The sequence below is a fragment of the Hemitrygon akajei genome, chromosome 7 (genome assembly GCF_048418815.1).
Source record: "Hemitrygon akajei chromosome 7, sHemAka1.3, whole genome shotgun sequence".
NCBI lineage: Eukaryota > Metazoa > Chordata > Chondrichthyes > Myliobatiformes > Dasyatidae > Hemitrygon > Hemitrygon akajei.
The window spans coordinates 108,914,090-108,933,178 of NC_133130.1; the positions used below are offsets into that span (position 1 = coordinate 108,914,090).

At 46.5% G+C, this 19,089-nt stretch overlaps 1 protein-coding gene across 1 annotated transcript in view; it reads left to right on the forward strand.

Annotated features, from left to right (window-relative positions):
• Nucleotides 1–13,157, forward strand: part of LOC140730793 (5'-nucleotidase-like) — a 71,682-nt gene extending 58,525 nt beyond the window's left edge. The window contains exons 8-9 of the mRNA XM_073051689.1: nt 11,737–11,937; nt 12,024–13,157. Of these exons, the coding sequence (XP_072907790.1) occupies nt 11,737–11,937; nt 12,024–12,193 (371 nt within the window). The 3' untranslated portion in view covers nt 12,194–13,157. The remainder of the gene's footprint in view (nt 1–11,736; nt 11,938–12,023) is intronic.
• The last annotated feature ends 5,932 nt before the right edge of the window (nt 13,158–19,089 follow it).

Genomic DNA, 19,089 nt, shown 5'->3' on the forward strand with positions numbered 1-19,089 from the left:
TGCAAAAACAAACTCACAAAGCTGAGCACAAATCCTGAGAACTGTGATGAAACAAACCAAGAAGTGAGGAAACTGTTAGTAAGACCACAAGCCATGTCAAAATAGCTTGCTGCAACTGCTAACGATGTTGCTGTGAAGGATGATGAGGTGATTTATTCATATGGGAGAGCCCAGCATGATGGCATAAGCATCGATTTTTCTGACGTCTGGTAATTACTCCACATCCCACACCCCCCCTTATCCATTCCCGATACTGGCTCCTCGCTTGCCCCTTCTTATCTCCTCACCTGCCTTTTTCCCATGGTCCAATCTCCTCTCCAACCGGATTACTTCTTTTTTTTAGCTCTTCACCTCTTCAGCTTCGCATTTCATCTCTACTCCCCTCACCTGGTTTCCCCCAGCACCTGCCAGCTTGTACTCTTCCCGTCCCTTGTCCTTTCATTCTGGCATCTTCCCCCTTCCCCCCAGGTCCTGATTAAGTGTCTCAGCTCAAAATGTCAGCTCTTTATTCCCAAACGAGAGAACATCTGCAGATGCTGGAAATCCAAGCAACACACACAAAATGCTGGAGGAACTGAATGGTAGTGAGGGAGGAGGTGTAGGGGGCAGGTGAATCACTTAAGTGCCAGGAGGGAGATCAGTGGGGAGGGACGAATGGACGTATAATGCCAGTCTTCCAGTACTGAAGTCACCAGAGAAATAGAGTCTAGAGGAGGCAGATGAAGATGCCATGGTGCACGAGCCAGGAATGGAAAACGATACAGATACAGAATGAGGAGTGAGCCTCATCTGATAACCCAATCTGAGTTAAATGACATGGTCAGAGACGTGGGGTTGTCGAAGGCAAAAGCAGAAGCGGGTTCAAGGATGAAATCTGCCAGCACCAGGCAAAAGAAGAATCCCTGAAGGACTTTGGTATTTGAGACAGATGTTTCCCAGAACGACAGATGCTAAAATGAAGGGAGGGATTTCTGTTGGTCCATGAATCAATCAAGTCGTCAATGACCAGGCAATTCAAAGATTTTCTAGTGGGACCGGAGAAAATCATTGGAAGGCATTCAAGGATGTCATTGAAAATTTTCTTGGCAAATCCAGAGCACCAAGCTACACACAGCTGGTTAACAACATGCTTCAAGCATACAGAATCGTGAAGTGCAACATGTCACTACTGTTGTGTTCTTTACACGTACCGTGGGTTACTCATAAAGAAACATATTCTGGAAGAGCATAACTAGAACTTTTACTTAACAGCAAACAGCAACCACGTTTTAACCATACAAGCTTCTCGATCATTCTGTCATTTCTGCGCATGCTCAGAACTCTGTCCAATCACGTCCTGACACGTGACATGTGATATCACCACAACCACAGATTCGTTTTCTGCATTCCCATTTAGACTTCTTCCCTGCAAATCTTGGCGCTGTCAGTGACGGGCACGGTGAAATGTTTCACCAGGACATTGCGGTCATGGAGAAACAGTACCAGGGCAACTGGAATCCATCAGTGTTGGTGGATTATTGTAGACAATAAGCACAATGAGTCACTGAGTCCAAATGAAAAACATCAACAGAACGTTTTTAGTTCAGTTGAACTATTGCAAAGTGCATTATGCAACTAAAGTGGGATAACATTAGCCATTCTCCAATCCTCAGGAACTGATCCTGAATCTAAGGAACATTGGAAAATGATTACCAATGCATACGCAATTTCCAGGGCCACCTCCTTTAGTACCCTAGGATGCAGACCATCTGGACCTGGGGATTTGTCAGCCTTCAGTCCCATCAGTCTTCTCATCATCGTTTCCTTCCGAATGTCAATCTGTTTCATTTCCTCTGTTACCCTATGTCCTTGGTCCATCCATACATCTGGGAGATTGCTTGTGTCTTCCTTAGTGAAAACAGATCTAAAGTACTCATTAAGTTCTTCTGCCGTTTCTCTGTTTCCCATAAAACATTTCACCCAATTCATTCTTCAAGGGCCCAACATTGTTCTTAACTATCTTCTTTCTCTTCACATACCTAAAAAACCTTTTGCTATCTTCCTTTATATTCCTGGCTAGCTTGCGTTCGTACCTCATTTTTTCTCCCCGTATTGTCTTTTTAGTTAAGTTCTGTTGTTCCTTAAAAACTTCCCAATCATCTGTCCTCCCACTCACCCTAGCTCTGTTATACTTCCTTTTTTTTAATGCTATGCAATCTCTGACTTCCTTTGTCAACCACTGTGGCCCCTTTCCCCCCTTTGAATCCTTCCTTCTCTGGGGGATGAACTGATTTTGCACCTTGTGAATTATTCCCAAGAATACCTGCCATTGCTGTTCCACTGTCTTTTCTGCTAGGCTATCCATCCAGTCAACTTTGGCCAGCTCCTCCCTCATAGTTTCCCCTGTTCAACTGCAACGCTGACACCTCCGAGCTGCCCTTATCCTTCTCAAATTGCAGATAAAAACTTATAATATTATGATCACTACCTCCTAACGGCTCCTTTACTGCAAGATCACTTATCAAATCCTGTTCATTACATAACACTAAATCCAGAATAGTCTTGTCCTTGGTCGGCTCTTGTACAAGCTGTTCCAAGAATGCATCCCGTAGGCACTCTACAAACTCCCTATCCTGTGGTCCAGCACCAACCTGATTCTCCCAGTTCACCTGCATGTTGAAATCCCCCATAACTACTGCGACATTACCTTTGCCACATGCCAATGTTAACTCCCTATTCAACTTGCACCCAATATCCATGCTACTGTTTGGTGGCCTGTAGACAACACCCATTTGGGTCCTTTTGGCCTTACTGTTCCTCAGTTCTATCCACACAGACTCTACTTCTCCTGACCCTATGTCCCCCCTTGCAAAGGACTGAATCTCATTCCTCACCAACAGGGCCACCCCACCCCCTCTGCCCACATTTCTGTCCCTACGATAGCACGTATATCCTTGTACATTCATTTCCCAGGTCTGATCTCCCTGCAGCCATGTCTCCGTTATCCCAACAACATCATAGTTACCCATTCGCACCTGAGCTTCAAGCTCATCCGCCTTATTTCTGACACTTCGTGCATTCAGATATAGAATTTTTAGCCCATTTCTCCTCTCTCTGTTTAAATCGCTGCCTATTGTGCTTAACCCAGCTCCCCGAACTCCCATACGCCCCTAGAATTTTGTTGTCCTTCCTCAATTTACTTATTCTTTCAACACATTTAACTCCATGTTCCGTCAGACCATCCCTCTGTACATGTGTCCTCCTTATCACTTGTTCCGCCTCACCTTTCTCTACTACACACTTAATATTCTGGAACCGTGTAGTCCCCACCTGTCCTTTATTCTTCCTCTCACTATCCTCTCGCACATTCTGGATCCCTGCCCCCTGCAAATTTAGTTTAAACCCCCCCCAAGAAGCACTAGCAAACTTCCCTGCAAGAATGTTAGTACCGCTCCAGTTCAGGTGTAAACCGTCCCTTCAGAACAGATCCCACCTTCCCTGGAACAGAGCCCAATTATCTACAAACCTGAAGCCCTCCCTCCTGCACCATCCTCTCAGCCACGTATTAATCTTTATAATCTTTCTGTTCCTTGCCTCCCTCGCAAGTGGCACAGGTAGCAATCCTGAGATTGTTACCCTGGATGTCCTGCTCTTCAGCTTCGCACCTAACTCCCTGAACTCCCTACGCAGGACCCCCTCACTCATCCTACCCACGTCATTGGTCCTTACATGGACCACAACATCTGGATTCTTGCCCTCCCTCTCAAGAATAACCTGCACCCAATCTGAGATGTCTCTGACCCCGGCACCAGGGAAGCAACATAGCATCCGAGACTCCCGATCTTACCCACAAAATCTCCTATCCGCCCCCCTGACTATAGAATCCCCTATCACTACCGCTCTCTTCTCTTCCCTCCTCCCCTTCCTAGTCGCGGGTCCAACCTCAGTGCCAGAGACAGGACCACTGCAACTTGTTCCTGGTAGGTCATCCCCACCAACAGTATCCAAAACGGTATACTTATTGTTGATGGGAACGGCCACAGGGGTGCTCTGCTCTCTCTGTCTGCTCCCCTTGCCTCCCTTGACTGTCATCCATTTGCCTACCTCCTGTCTTTTCGGTGTGACTACCTCCCGATAACTCTTATCTATCTCAGCCTCTGCCTCCTGAATGATCCATAGTTCATCCAGCTCCTGCTCCAATTCCCTAAATCGGTCTGATAGGAGCTGCAGCTGGATGCACCTATTGCAGGTGTGGTCATCAGGGACAACTGTGTTGGCCCTGACCTCCCACGTACTGCATACGGAGCACACCACTGCTCTAACTGTCTCCCCCATTACCTGATCCCAGATTAGTCAGAATAAATGAAAAACAGGCTTCTTGCCGAAGTCCTCTTGTGCTAAAGCCTGCTGAGCCAAAGCCCAGCACTCTGCTCCTGCGCACTCTGCTGCCCGCTCCTGAAAGTGGGTCGCTTTTTAAAGCCCGCGCTCGCCGCTGACGTCACCCGCGCTTGCGCAGCTTTACCTTCCTCCTCAGGTATTCTTCAGGTAGGTCCGAGGGTCTCGGCCTACCTACAACGGCTGATCCTCCGATCCTCCGATCTCCAGTCGTCTGTCGATCACGAGCACTCCTTACTCCCGCTCCGCTGCCCTCACCGACGGACACTTTTCCCACTCCCACTTTTTAAGAAAGGAGGGAGGGAGAAAACAGAGAACTATCGACCTGTCAGCCTGACATCGGTGGTGGGGAAGATGCTAGAGTCCATTATTAAGGATGAAATAGTGGCATATCTAGATAGCAGTGATAGGATTGGGCCGAGCCAGCATGGATTTACGAAGGGTAAATCATGCTTGACTAATCTGTTGGAGTTTTTCGAGGATGTAACCAGGAAGTTAGATGGGGGAGATCCAGTGGATGTAGTGTACCTCGATTTTCAGAAGGCATTTGATAAGGTCCCACATAGGAGATTGGTGGGTAAAATCAAAGCTCAGGGCATCGGGGGGAAGACATTGACATGGATAGAAAACTGGTTGGCAGATAGAAAGCAAAGGGTAGCAGTGAATGGGTGTTTCTCGGAATGGCAGGTGGTGACTAGTGGGGTGCCACAGGGCTCGGTATTGGGACCACAGCTGTTTACCATTTACGTCAACGATTTGGATGAAGGCATAGAAAATAACATCAGCAAATTTGCTGATGATACTAAGCTGGGTGGCAGTGTGACATGTGATGAGGATGTTAGGAGAATTCAGGGTGACTTGGATAGGCTGAGTGAGTGGGCAGATACTTGGCAGATGACGTTTAATGTGAATAAGTGAGGTTATCCACTTTGGGAGTAAGAACAGGAAGGCAGATTATTATCTGAACAGTGTAGAGTTAGGTAAGGGAGAAATACAAAGAGATCTAGGAGTCCTTGTTCATCAGTCACTGAAGGTGAATGAGCAAGTGCGGCAGGCAGTGAAGAAGGCTAATGGAATGTTGGCCTTTATTACAAAGGGAATTGAGTACAAGAGCAAGGAAATCCTCTTGCATTTGTACAGAGCCCTGGTGAGACCACACCTGGAGTATTGTGTGCAGTTTTGGTCTCCAGGGTTAAGGAAGGACATCCTGGCTGTAGAGGAAGTGCAGCGTAGATTCACGAGGTTAATTCCTGGGATGTCTGGACTGTCTTACACAGAGAGGTTAGAGAGACTGGGCTTGTGCACGCTGGAATTAAGGAGATTGAGAGGGGATCTGATTGAAACATATAAGATTATTAAGAGATTGGACAAGATAGAGGCAGGAAATATGTTCCAGATGCTGGGAGAGTCCAGTACCAGAGGGCATGGTTTGAGAAAAAGGGGTAGGTCATTCAGGACAGAGTTAAGGAAAAACTTCTTCTCCCAGAGAGTTGTGGGGGTCTGGAATGCACTGCCTCGGAAGGTAGTGGAGGCCAATTCTCTGGATGCTTTCAAGAAGGAGCTAGATAGGTATCTTGTGGATAGGGGAATCAAGGGATATGGGGACAAGGCAGGAACCGGGTATTGATAGTAGTTGATCAGCCATGATCTCAGAATGGCGGTGCAGGCTCAAAGGGCCGAATGGTCTACTTCTGCACCTATTGTCTATAAAGGCATTACATTTAATAAAAGTTAATTTCTTGTTTCTCCAAATTCCTACGTGATACCAGTAGTATAAAGTTATATTTGTGTTCAGCTTTGAGTGTCCTGTCACGAACACAGGAGATTTCCGAGGAAGCAGCACCTTCAAAAAATCCTTTGCTGTCCAGTGCGCTAGATCAGGGAAAATGATCACATGCTGGACAAAATAATGGAGGAAATATCGCCATTGAAGGGGAACAAGAACCCTGGCACCCGATCGATTCCATCACCAAGCTTAAGTAGTCAGGCCTATTAACTGTAACGAACAAACTGCTGAAGGAGCTCAGCAGGTCAGGCAGCGTCTGTGGAGCAAAAGGACTTGTTGACATACTGGATCAAAACCCCGCTTTGACCAATGGTCCCTCACTCCTTTAGACTGAAGGCTCATGGGCCTTCACACCAGCACGTAAGAAAGTCAAGAGAAGGATAAAGTGGGATTTGTAAACCAGCTGGGGACTAAGAAAAGTGTGAATGGACATTCCAGCTGCTGACGAGGAGCGACACGGGTTTGAAATTGTTGAGTAACGTTCAGAGGAATTGAATATAGTTGTGGGGCTGGGAATGTCACTGACGGTAGTGTAGTGGTTAGCATAATGCGACCTGAGTTCAATTCCCGTTGCTGTCTGTAAGGAGTTTGCATGTTCTCCTCATGATCACATAGGTTTCCTCTGGGTGGTACAGTTCCCTCCTAAATTCCAAAGATGTAGAGGTTAGTAGATAATTTGGCCTCATGGGCGTAATTAGGTGGTGTAGGCTCATGGGGCTGTCACTGTGCTGTATCTCTAGATAAAAAAGACAACGTGTACTTCTTGAAGGCATTTGATAAAGACCTCATCAGAAGGATTTGGAATTGCAGGCAAATTCTGTGACTGGCTGAGAAAAGCAGGAACAGAGTCAGGATAATGGTTATGATGTCTCTGCAGCAGAGTGCGATCGGTGCAACCCTCGATGGCCTGTGTTGTGATTGCAATCGTGTCACTGTTGGAGGCTCAGATAAGAGGTTACGTTTCTAAGCTGAAGAGAAACAAGAGCTTTTATCAGCAGTAAACACCAATGCTTTGAATTACAGGAGAAATCTGAAAAGTTACTGAATAGGGAAACTGAGAGTCATCCACTTTGGACCTATAACAAAATTCCTTTCTACAAAACCACTGGAGAAGCAATAGGTCTTGTGGTCTAAGGGCACAGAGGATTGAAATGTCAGTGACAGGATGCAAAGTAACCCAGACAACTAATGGAATACTGGCCTTAAATCCGACTGACTGTGATACTGAGGACAGAGTTATGCCTCATCAGTACTGCGGCCCAGTTAGATTACATGCAGATGCCTAATGTTTTTATACCTCACGTAGCGGCGTTAAACTTTGAAAGCATTGTTGATGAAAACCGAATGCCAGAACAGGTCAGTGAGTGTACGAATAGGAACATTTGGCAGATGAACGTGTGGCTGAGGAACTGGTGTGGTGGGGGGGGGGCACAGTTCTGTTCTCTGGATCATTGGGATCTCTTCTGGGGAAGCTATGACCTGCACAAAAGGGACTGGATACACCTGAACCCGAACGGGACTTTATCTTTGCAGGCAGGCAGGTTGGCTAGACTGCTTGGGAGGATTTAAACTAATTTGGCAGGGGGACAGCTGTGTTGGGACCACTTCTTTTAAAGTTATACGTCAATGGTTTGGATGATGGAATTGATGGCTTTTTGGCTAAGTTTGTGGACGATACAAAGATAGGGGGAGGTGCAGGTGGTGCTGAGGAAGCAGGGAGGCTTCAGAAGGGCTTAGACAGATTTGGAGATTGGGCAAAGAAGTAGCAGATGGAATAGTGTCGGGAAGTGTACGGCCATGCGGTAAGGTAAGAAGAAATAGACTATTTTCTAAATGGAGAGAAAATTGAAAAATCTAAGGTGCAAGGGACTTGGGAGTTCTCGTGTTGTAGGAATCCCTAAAGGTTAATTTGCCGGTTGAGTTGGTGGTGAGGAAGGGAAATGCGACGTTAGCATTGATTTTGAGAAGACTAGAGAGGCGAGGAATACGCATACAGGAGAGAGGTTGAAAATTTCGCTGAGTGGTGTCATAACAACAACCTCTCACTTAATGTCAGCATGATCAAGGAACTGATTGTAGACTTCAGAAGAGGGAAACCAGAGGGCCATGAGCCAGTAATCATCGGAGGATCAGAGGTGAAGAGATTATCAACTTTAAATTCCGGAGTGTTACTATTTAAGGGGACCTGTCCTGGACCCAGCAAGTAAGTGCAATTGCAAAGGAGGCATGGCAGTACCTCTACTTCCTCAAGATCCTGAGGAGAACTTCTACAGATGTGTCGTGGAATTGGTGTTGCCTGGCTGCATCCTGGCCTGGTATAGAAACACCAATGTTTCTGAACAGAAAATCCTACAGAAAGTAATGGATTTGGCCCAGTACATCACAGGTAACACCCTCCTAACCACTGAGCGTATCTACATGAAACATTGTCACAGGGAAACCGCATTCATCATCAGAGATCCCCACCACCCAGGTCATGCTCTCTTCTCACTGTAAAGGTACAAGACCCTCGCACCACCAAGTTCAAGAACAGTTACGACTCCTCAACCATCACTCACTTGCCCCAACGTTGAAATGTTCCCGCAACCAATGATCTCATTTTAAGACCTCTTTATATTATTATCTCATGTTCTCATTATTTCTATTTTCATTTTGTTGCCTTCTGCGCTCCGGTTGACCTTTCACTGATCCTGTTCCATAGACTTGTTGAGTGCATCCACAGGGAAATGAATCTCAGGGTTGTATATGATGACATATATGTGCTTTGATGATAAAATTTATTTTAATGTTTGAACTTTGAACTTTAAAAGCAAGGATATGATGTTGGTGCTTTATAAGGCACTGGCGAGGTCTCACTTGGAGCATTGTGAGCAGTTTTGGGCCTTTTATCTAAGAAAAGATGTGCTGATATTGGAGAGGGTTCAGAGGGGGTTCAGGAGAATGATTCTGCGAATGAAAGGGTTAACATATGAGGCCCAATTAATGGCTCTGGGCCTGTACTCAACTGGAATTCAGTAATATTGCTGTTAAGTACACATGAGTAAGACCAAGACTGCTTACCAGGATTATATACATTCAGGCTATGTCCACACTAGGCCGGATAAATCTGTAACCGAAGCTTTTTCTCTTCGTTTTTACCCTCCGTCCACACTAAAATGGCGTTTTTGTCTCCCGAAACCGGAGCTTTTCAGAAACGCTTCCCAGGGTGGGTATTTTTGAAAACACTGCTCAGGCAGATCAGTATGGACGAGGTAACCGGAGAAATTTAAAAACGCTGTCAGACAGCAGCACACCATTTCATTGTTTTCCTGAACGCAACCTAACAATTTCAGAACAGACGGCAACGAGACTGAAGCCAGGAGAGTTAGAAATGTACTCACCAAATACTTTGACCCATAACTTACTGAATAAATAAGTATACTCACTTTGCCCTGTTTTCTGTCCTTGCTTGTATGAAGGTGGTTTACCTATTTATGCAAGTACTTCTCTGACAATAGATGTGTAACAGCCTAATGTAACATTGTATGGAAATACAAGATAACACTGATGCAGACATGTTTTATACATTTAACAAGGGGCTTTATTAATGCAACAGAGTTGGTCAGTTTTTCAATGTTCGTCGTCAGTCAGGTCCCCATTGGTTGCCTCCATACGCTTCAGTATTTGTTTTTTTTAACTTTTAAATCTTCCTGAGCGAGAGCCAACAGCTGCCCGTCGTTTAAGTTTTTCTAGTCTGTAACTGAACAAACACGCACTGTCTTTCACAGCGAAATTCAACACCAAACATGTGGCTTGTTTTCGGTAGATGTGTCCTGCGCATGAGCAGTAGGAGGAGATTTGACGAAATCTCCATTTCAATGTGGACAGAGATATTTTTAAAAACACATAGTGTGAACACCTATCGTTTTTACACGAAACCGGCGTTTTCAAAAGTATCCGGTTTAGTGTGGACGTAGCCTCAGAGTCGGAAGCAATAGCCATCCCGAGCTAGCTCATTATACATTTCAAAGCCCGAAATCCAAAATCCCTCTAGCCCCGAGCATTTTGGATAAGGGGTTACTCGCCCTGTAATCTGTACCATCTCCTCTGCCAGCTCGTTCCACAGAAGGAAGATCTATTAACATGCTTAGTCTGTGGTTAAAAGTTCCCAGAGAGAGTGGTCTGAACATCACCGCCAGCCCAGCCAACCTGATACTTCAGCCCACGCCAGGCTGAGACAGTACCCTGCTGTCGGGGAGGGATTTCTGGCAGACTTGAGTTCAAGAAGAGTGGGAGTTTGCAAGCAGGGACGGTGGGGATCAGGGATATATCCATGGATCAGCCATGATGAAATAGCTGAGCAGACTTGATGGGCCAAATGGTCTAATGCAGCACCTGTATCTTCCGGTCTTGTGGTTTTGTATCCTGCGCTTTCCATATTGCTCTCAGAAACTCCTACTTCCAACCATTGCTGTCATCCCCGTTAATCAACTTTGGCTAGCTCCTCTCTCGTGCCTCTGAAATTGCCTTTACTCCCCTGTAATACCGATACATCTGATTCTAGCTTCTCCTTCTCAAACTGCAGGGTGAACCCTATCATATTGGATTTCTGCTCCTGTATCTAATGGTCTTCTGATAATCTCTCCCATCTTCTCCCATTTCTTTGACCTGTCCTTTCATCCTCTCTTGTCCTTCCTCCTTCTCCTGCCTCAGCATTTACTAAAATCTTTAAATATTCCCACTTCTGGAACATTAACTCTCTTTCTCTCCACAGACTCTGTCTGATCTGTTTTAATTGGCCAAATCATTAATCAAATAGAAACCATGGCCAGCTGAGATTGAAACAGCCCGAGAGCTGAACTGAATCTCCTTTCTCTCGTCTCCGTACATGTTTGGAATGCGGGAGGAAACGTGACCACGAGTTCCCTCCAGGTGTTCCTGTTTCCACCCACTTTCCAAGGATGTACGGGTTAGGGTTAGTGAGTTGTAAGCTTCCTGTGTCGGCATCGTGAGCATGGCGGCACCCAGCACAACGCTTGGACTGTGCTGGTTGTTGACATAAAACAGGGCATTTCACTCAATGCGACAAATAAATGTGATCTTTCTGTTTATGTCCAGAGTGGAATGGCAGGTGCTGTTAGTCAGGCCTTGCATTAACAAGTACACACTGCCCACTGAGCATACAGTATTTTTGCACCTGATCAGGGGGCGAAGCCGTTACCACCCCTTTCCCAAGGGTGACCTGCAGGCTTGCGGAGGGAACAGCCGCCTTCCACCTCCTTTGGTGGAGACGTATCTCCAACCCCAGCACCCGGTGTAGGGGTGCCCAGAACTAGAGGACGCCAGGGTTAAGGTGAGAGGGGAAAGATTTAAAGGAGACCTGAGAGGCAACTTTCTTCACTTTCGTATGGAACGAGCTGCCAGGGGAGGTAGCAGAAATGGGTACAATTATAACATTTTCAAAGACATTTAGACGAGTGCATTTATAGGCAAGGTTTGGAAGGATAAGGGCCAAATGATTTAAGCAGCTTTGTTAGGCCGAGCGACCTGTTTCCATGGAGTATAACCCTGACTGGCAGGTGTGCCGAATTTTCCAGGTATCCAGGTGGAATTTAACCTGAAGAGACCTCCGGGCTCCCGGGTGGTCAGACTCAACGTGCTGTGCGCAGACTGCCGAGTGCCCCACTACCAACCGCTCCTTGATACCAAGACCTACAAAATCGTCGCCAACTCCTACATCGCCAACGGGGGGGACGGATTTGCCATGCTGAAGAGTGGAGCTCTGAGACACGATACCGGTAACTGCACACCTTCAGTCATTACTGACAGTGTTCATAGCAAATCGAATTCTAATGGGGATTGTATCTTTCTTTTCCCATTCTAGGCAATACAGATATTTCGGTGGTTTCCAGTTACATGAAGCAGCTGCAGGTAGTTTACCCTGCAGTGGAAGGGCGAATCTTATTCACGGATAATGGTGGGACCCGCCACGGTAGTAACTTGACCTTCCCATTATCGCTCTTCCCATCCCTGGCTTGGATGTCACAATTGTAGCGATTCAGTCCAGCTGCTGTAGAACTATTCAGTGAACTTCCTAAGAAATGTTCAACGTGATTTCGACTCCCTGGCAGCAATGACTTCTATTTAAGCCATTGGCGGGTTGATCCCAAACCCGACCTGACACCATCCAATCATCAAACTCAATCACAGAACCGTAATTTATTTTCTTGGCCTCTCCCTCACCCTCACCCTCATTGACCTAAGGACGTTCAGAAGCACTTTACAACCTTTACGTTGCTACCAGAAACCTGCCTCTAAGCTGATGGTGGAATACAGCAGTCAGCCTGCCCACTGAGTTGACGGGGCGGTGAGAGGGGTGATCAGATAGCTTGGCATTTCATGTTCGGAGAGGTTTGAGTGTCAAGTTTCGATGATGGTTATTCCTTTTGCCATTCTGCGCTGTGAAATGGGATCTTTAATGGCCAGCTGGATCATTGCGGCAGTTCACCTCATATAGATGGTGCCGGTTCCATTCTCTTCCCACAGGGCAGCATCAGCCTGAACTTGCTCATTTCACCGGATGACTCTCAGAGCTCCTGATACAGGAAGGAAATGTACCGACATCAAGCTACTACCGACAGCACCGTGTCTTTGCAAAAAGAATCCATTGTTTCTGAATGTACAGCCTTGTTTTTCACAGTATCCTTGTGTCAGGACTGTGACTGTTGGAACCTGCAGAACGTACTGATCACAGAACTCCTTGTCGTTGATTATAGACCCCTGAGTTCACAAAAGGGATGTTCCTTCCTTTGAAATCAAGACACTTTAATCAAAGCAAAAGAGCAATAATTTACAAAAGGCACATGTAGATAAATGGAAATTGTTTTTGAAGCAGGAAAAATAACGGTTTTATTTTGAAATGGGTTGATGTCTTTGATCAGCATGAATGAATGAATTACAACATAAAATATAATATAATGCAATTTTATATAATTCAATAAAATTTTTCAAGCAACAATGATTATATTCCAATTGATTTTGATAAAAGATTTTTATTTAGTTGGGTGTAGGTTTTATTCAAACCTTGGGTTCTTTTCCCTCTCTCTCAGTTGAGTTAAGTATTTCTTTTACGAGGTGTACAGAGAAGAAACCAGAGTTGAGGGGCATGGAATTTCACTTACAGCTTTGTCAAAGTCAGCCTTCCCAATGGCATAAGGTCTCTGTCCTTGAGGTGGGATTGGCAGAGCTAAAGTCTGCTCTTTCTGGGGATTTGCTTTCCAAACAAAACTACCCCTCTGCTGGAGGGGGTAGATCTGACTGCAGTTGTAGCTAATCTCTTCCAGCACATGTATCAGAGCTGCCTTGGTTAAATAACCGTAGTATGTGTTTCAGTGATTGTTGGGCAGCAGACACATTCACTAGCTGCGCTTCCGACTGCTCCATGCAGCACCAGACCTGGATGAAGATCTGGGTGAGAGGGCTGCGTGGAAGGGAAGGTCAGATTAATTTTAGCAGAGGTTAGCACGTTGCAGTGTGCTGTGTTCGACGAAGACGTCGGGAACTGGCAGAAACCTACACTGACTGGAGTCACACTTTGTACAAATGGGTCAGATGTGGTCTTACTGTGGGTTTGGCTCGAAGGGCTGTGTGACCTGCCTGCTCTTTCTTGATGTTCTCAGATAGGTTGTTTTCCAACATCCAGAAGTTCCCAGAGGACGTTCCAATTCAGCGTCCCCTTGTCAAGGTGGGATGTTGCGAATGATCATGTTTGGGGCTCCTGAGTAAACAGAACACTCCTCGTCTACCCGTAGATCGTCCAGGAATGGACTAATAAGTGCTCGATGTTCACTTCACTGACATTTCATGCGTGGAGCATCTCTAACAAGGCAGAGTCTCACCAGTCCTTCTCAGCAATAACAGTGCCCTCACTGTCACACGTGCTGAAGTCAGCATGAAACTGGTCCAGCCACACCAGGCCTGCGTGCTCTCACTTCCTGACTGACAAAGGTTTGATATAACTTAGTTTATCTAGGTGGGGAGCTGAGCCGAGCACCTCCTCAGTCACACGCTCCCTCCTCTACCGCAGGTCCAGATTCCCTTGGCCTTTCCACTGACGGCCCGTTATCATCCCCCCTCTGGACCGCCGGGATATGCCCAGTGACCGTGGTGACGCCTTACAGGCCAGCAGCAAACGGCATGCAACATTGGCCCAAAGCTCAAACCTTCGTACTCGATAAAACCTGGAATAGTTGCTGTAGTTTTCCATCCCAAACACCCCATTTGACAAGCTGCCCCACCCTTGTTTGCTATGCCGTCAACAAGCACTCTAACGTCCAAGGGTCACCTGATTCTGCCCCTTTGATAATACACATTGCATGACCATTAAGGTAGGTGAGTAATAGTTTATTGCCCATTTCTGTTACTCGTGACTTAGCCCAATCAATGTACGGGCTCCTTTGAACAGATGATTCACTCGGACCAAGTAGACCAGCATCGCACTAGTCAAGTGCTACCGAGCAGTGGTAGAATCAAATATGGTAGTAACGTTGGTAGGCCACGCTCAACACTGGGACTTTGTGCTGTGATCACACCCTGTCGTACATGCCAGAGGCCGGGAAGCTCCTTCACAAAGGCCCAACGCCAAAATGCTACACCCTTCCTTGGCCCATCACTGCCTGCTAAAGTTCCAAGTTTCTGCTCCATGCAAGCTGCCCCCTCGATCACCCTCTTAAATACATAATTTAAGTATGGTGCCTATGTATTTAAGGCACACAAAATTCTGGAGGAACTCAGCAGGTCAGGCAGCATCTACGGAGAGGAGTAAAGAGTGAACATTTTGGGCTGAGACCCTTCATCAGGACTAGATAGGTAGGAGGAAGTAGCCAGGATAAGAGGGTGAGGGAGGAGTACAAGCTGGAAGGTGATAGGTAAGACCAGGTAGGTGGATGGGGGTAGGGAGGATGAAGTGAGAAGCTGGAAGGTGATGGGTAAGACCAGGTAGGTGGATGGGGGTAGGGAGGATGAAGTGAGAAGCGGGAAGGTGATGGGTAAGACCAGGTAGGTGGATGGGGGTAGGGAGGATGAAGTGAGAAGCTGGAAGGTGATAGGTAAGACCAGGTAGGTGGATGGGGGTAGGGAGGATGAAGTGAGAAGCTGGAAGGTGATGGGTAAGACCAGGTAGGTGGATGGGGGTAGGGAGGATGAAGTAAGAAGCTGGAAGGTGGTGGGTAAGACCAGGTAGGTGGATGGGGGTAGGGAGGATGAAGTGAGAAGCTGGAAGGTGATGGGTAAGACCAGGTAGGTGGATGGGGGTAGGGAGGATGAAGTGAGAAGCTGGAAGGTGGTGGGTAAGACCAGGTAGGTGGATGGGGGGTAGGGAGGATGAAGTGAGAAGCTGGAAGGTGATGGGTAAGACCAGGTAGGTGGATGGGGGTAGGGAGGATGAAGTGAGAAGCTGGGAGGTGGTGGGTAAGACCAGGTAGGTGGATGGGGGTAGGGAGGATGAAGTGAGAAGCTGGAAGGTGATGGGTAAGACCAGGTAGGTGGATGGGGGTAGGGAGGATGAAGTGAGAAGCTGGGAGGTGATAGGTAAGACCAGGTAGGTGGATGGGGGTAGGGAGGATGAAGTGAGAAGCTGGGAGGTGATGGGTAAGACCAGGTAGGTGGATGGGGGTAGGGAGGATGAAGTGAGAAGCTGGAAGGTGATAGGTAAGACCAGGTAGGTGGATGGGGGTAGGGAGGATGAAGTGAGAAGCTGGAAGGTGATGGGTAAGACCAGGTAGGTGGATGGGGGTAGGGAGGATGAAGTAAGAAGCTGGAAGGTGGTGGGTAAGACCAGGTAGGTGGATGGGGGTAGGGAGGATGAAGTGAGAAGCTGGAAGGTGGTGGGTAAGACCAGGTAGGTGGATGGGGGTAGGGAGGATGAAGTGAGAAGCTGGAAGGTGATGGGTAAGACCAGGTAGGTGGATGGGGGTAGGGAGGATGAAGTGAGAAGCTGGGAGGTGATGGGTAAGACCAGGTAGGTGGATGGGGGTAGGGAGGATGAAGTGAGAAGCTGGGAGGTGATGGGTAAGACCAGGTAGGTGGATGGGGGTAGGGAGGATGAAGTGAGAAGCTGGAAGGTGATAGGTAAGACCAGGTAGGTGGATGGGGGTAGGGAGGATGAAGTGAGAAGCTGGAAGGTGATGGGTAAGACCAGGTAGGTGGATGGGGGTAGGGAGGATGAAGTAAGAAGCTGGAAGGTGGTGGGTAAGACCAGGTAGGTGGATGGGGGTAGGGAGGATGAAGTGAGAAGCTGGAAGGTGGTGGGTAAGACCAGGTAGGTGGATGGGGGTAGGGAGGATGAAGTGAGAAGCTGGAAGGTGATGGGTAAGACCAGGTAGGTGGATGGGGGTAGGGAGGATGAAGTGAGAAGCTGGGAGGTGATGGGTAAGACCAGGTAGGTGGATGGGGGTAGGGAGGATGAAGTGAGAAGCTGGGAGGTGATGGGTAAGACCAGGTAGGTGGATGGGGGTAGGGACAGGTTAGGACAGGTTGTTTTATGGTGAAGGTGTACTTGGAAAGTGGGAAGACTACAAAAGTGAAATTTTGAGACTACAGAGTTTGCACGATCCTGTCAGAATAAAAGGCAAGGATAACAGGTTGAGGGGACCTTTGCTTTTGAGAGACATTGAGGTTCTGGTAAGAAAGAGAAGGAAGTGCCTAGCAGGCGTAGGCAGGCAGGAACAAATGAGGTACTTGAGGAGTATAAGAAATGCAAACGAACACTTAAGAAGACATGAGGTTGCTCTTTCACACAAGCTGAGGAGATTCTGAAGGGCTTCTACAGATATATTAAGAACAAAAGGATAGCAAGGGACAAAGTTGGTCCTCTGGAAGATCAGAGTAGCGATCTATGCATAGAGCCAGAAGAGATGGGGAAGGTCTTAAATGGATTTTTTTCATGTATATTTACTCGGGAGATGGACACAGAGTCTATTGTTGCATACCCCATGGGTATCTTGCGACTGTCTTATGACCATGATGTGATTGAGTATCTGGTGAGCATGATGTAATGGTCTTGTGATGGTGGGGTGATGTAATTTCCTGAGGTCACATGATGTAATTTTCCTGCCAGTGAGAGGTCATGTGATGGCCTGTTCCAACAGGTATAAAACGGGAAAGCCTTGCTATGACGCAGGTTAGTTCGTGGTTTAATTCCTCAGTTACTCCGTTATGCTGCGTATTCGTCTCATGACGCAGTTTTGTTTTAAAGTGGAGTTTTACTTTCTATCTTAAGTCTCAAAGGTTATTGCCAGCAGTTTCACCACAACGCTGTCAGTTTTAGTCCAGTCGGAGAGTGAAGAATTTACCGAAGTACGGAAAACCCGAAGGATTGAGTAAAGTTGATGTTGTCGGCAGTAATACAGTATCGACCTTATTGAATCCTCGTTCAAAGAGATAGTAACCTGCATCCGAAATAATCCCTGCTATAAGCGCAGAAAGGATTGGCACAACGTTATACGCCATGGAAAAAGTCAGTTCATTTAAACCGTTTTTATTTTCTTCGTCATAAATCCTTCGGGCAAGAAATATTTCGGTTGGGATCAGCAGTAACGTCACGTTATCGAGGAATTCGTTACTTCAGAAAAGTCTCTCCTAATTGACTATGTAAATCAATTGGACTTTTGCATTCACCACTTTTAAGAACTGTGTTCGCATTTATCGCTTTAAGAACTGTTCGAGTTGCCATATAGCAGTTAACCTCTGGTTAAATTAGTCGTTTGTTTACTTTTCAGTTGTTGTTGAGCTGAGTTTAAATAAATGTTTCTTTGTTTATAAAAACCTGTCTCAATTCTATATTCATTGTTGCCATATCATAACACTATGGATGTGAGACAACGCAGCAGCAATGTCATGGAGACTAGACAGATTACTAGACAGGTGTTTGCTGTCTTGAGGCAAATTAGGGTGGATAAAACCATGGAGTCTGACAAGGTAGTCTCCTGGACCCTCTGGGAAGCTAGTGCAGAAACTGCAGGGGCCCTGGCAGAGATACTTAAAATATCCTTAGCCATGGGTGAGGTGCCAGAGGATTGGAGGATAGCTGATGTCATTCTGTGGTTTAAGAAAGGCTCTAAGAATAAACCAGGAAATTATAAGGCCACTAAGCCTCACATTCTTCCAAAAGGACCACAACCTTGTTGTTGTTTGAAAGCTTGCGTGCCTCATAGAAAGCCATGTTGGCTGGAGTCAGGGCTTTATGCTTTGGCTCTTGGTAGAGTCACCCATGTCAAAGAGGTCAAAGGCCACACTAAGAGTGGTCCACCAGTCCTCCAGGTTCGAGGGTTCAGCTCAGGGCTAACAACCCTGATGGGAAAAACAGAATTGTTACAGAAACAGGAATGAAGAATCCTTTTACATTGGAGAGTGACGGTATTCCTGAGTCTCCACCTGGGATCTGCATGGCTGACAGTGGTGAAAACCAAGAGGAAGTTTCTGACATGATGAAGGAAGCCTCGAACTCTGCCAGAGATGGAGGACCTTTCATTGCTGCCCTCAATGCCAGCGGCGTATCGGGCAGTAGGTACAGTTGAAGTCAGAAGTTTACATACACTTAGGTTGAAGTCATTAAAACTCATTGTTTAACCACTCCACAGATTTCATATCAGTAAACTATAGTTTTGGCAAGACGTTGAGGACATCTACTTTATGCGTGACATGAGTAATTTTTCCAACAATTGTTTACAGACAGATTATTTCACTTTTAATTGACTATATCACAATTCCAGTGTGTCAGAAGTTTACAAACAGAATCAAAAGAAATCAGCCAAGACCTCAGAGAAAAAAAATGTGGACCTCCACAAGTCTGGTTCAAAATTGGGAGCAATTTCCAAATGCCTGAGGGTACTACGTTCATCTGTACAGACAATAGTACGCAAGTATAAACACCATGGGACCACGCAGCCGTC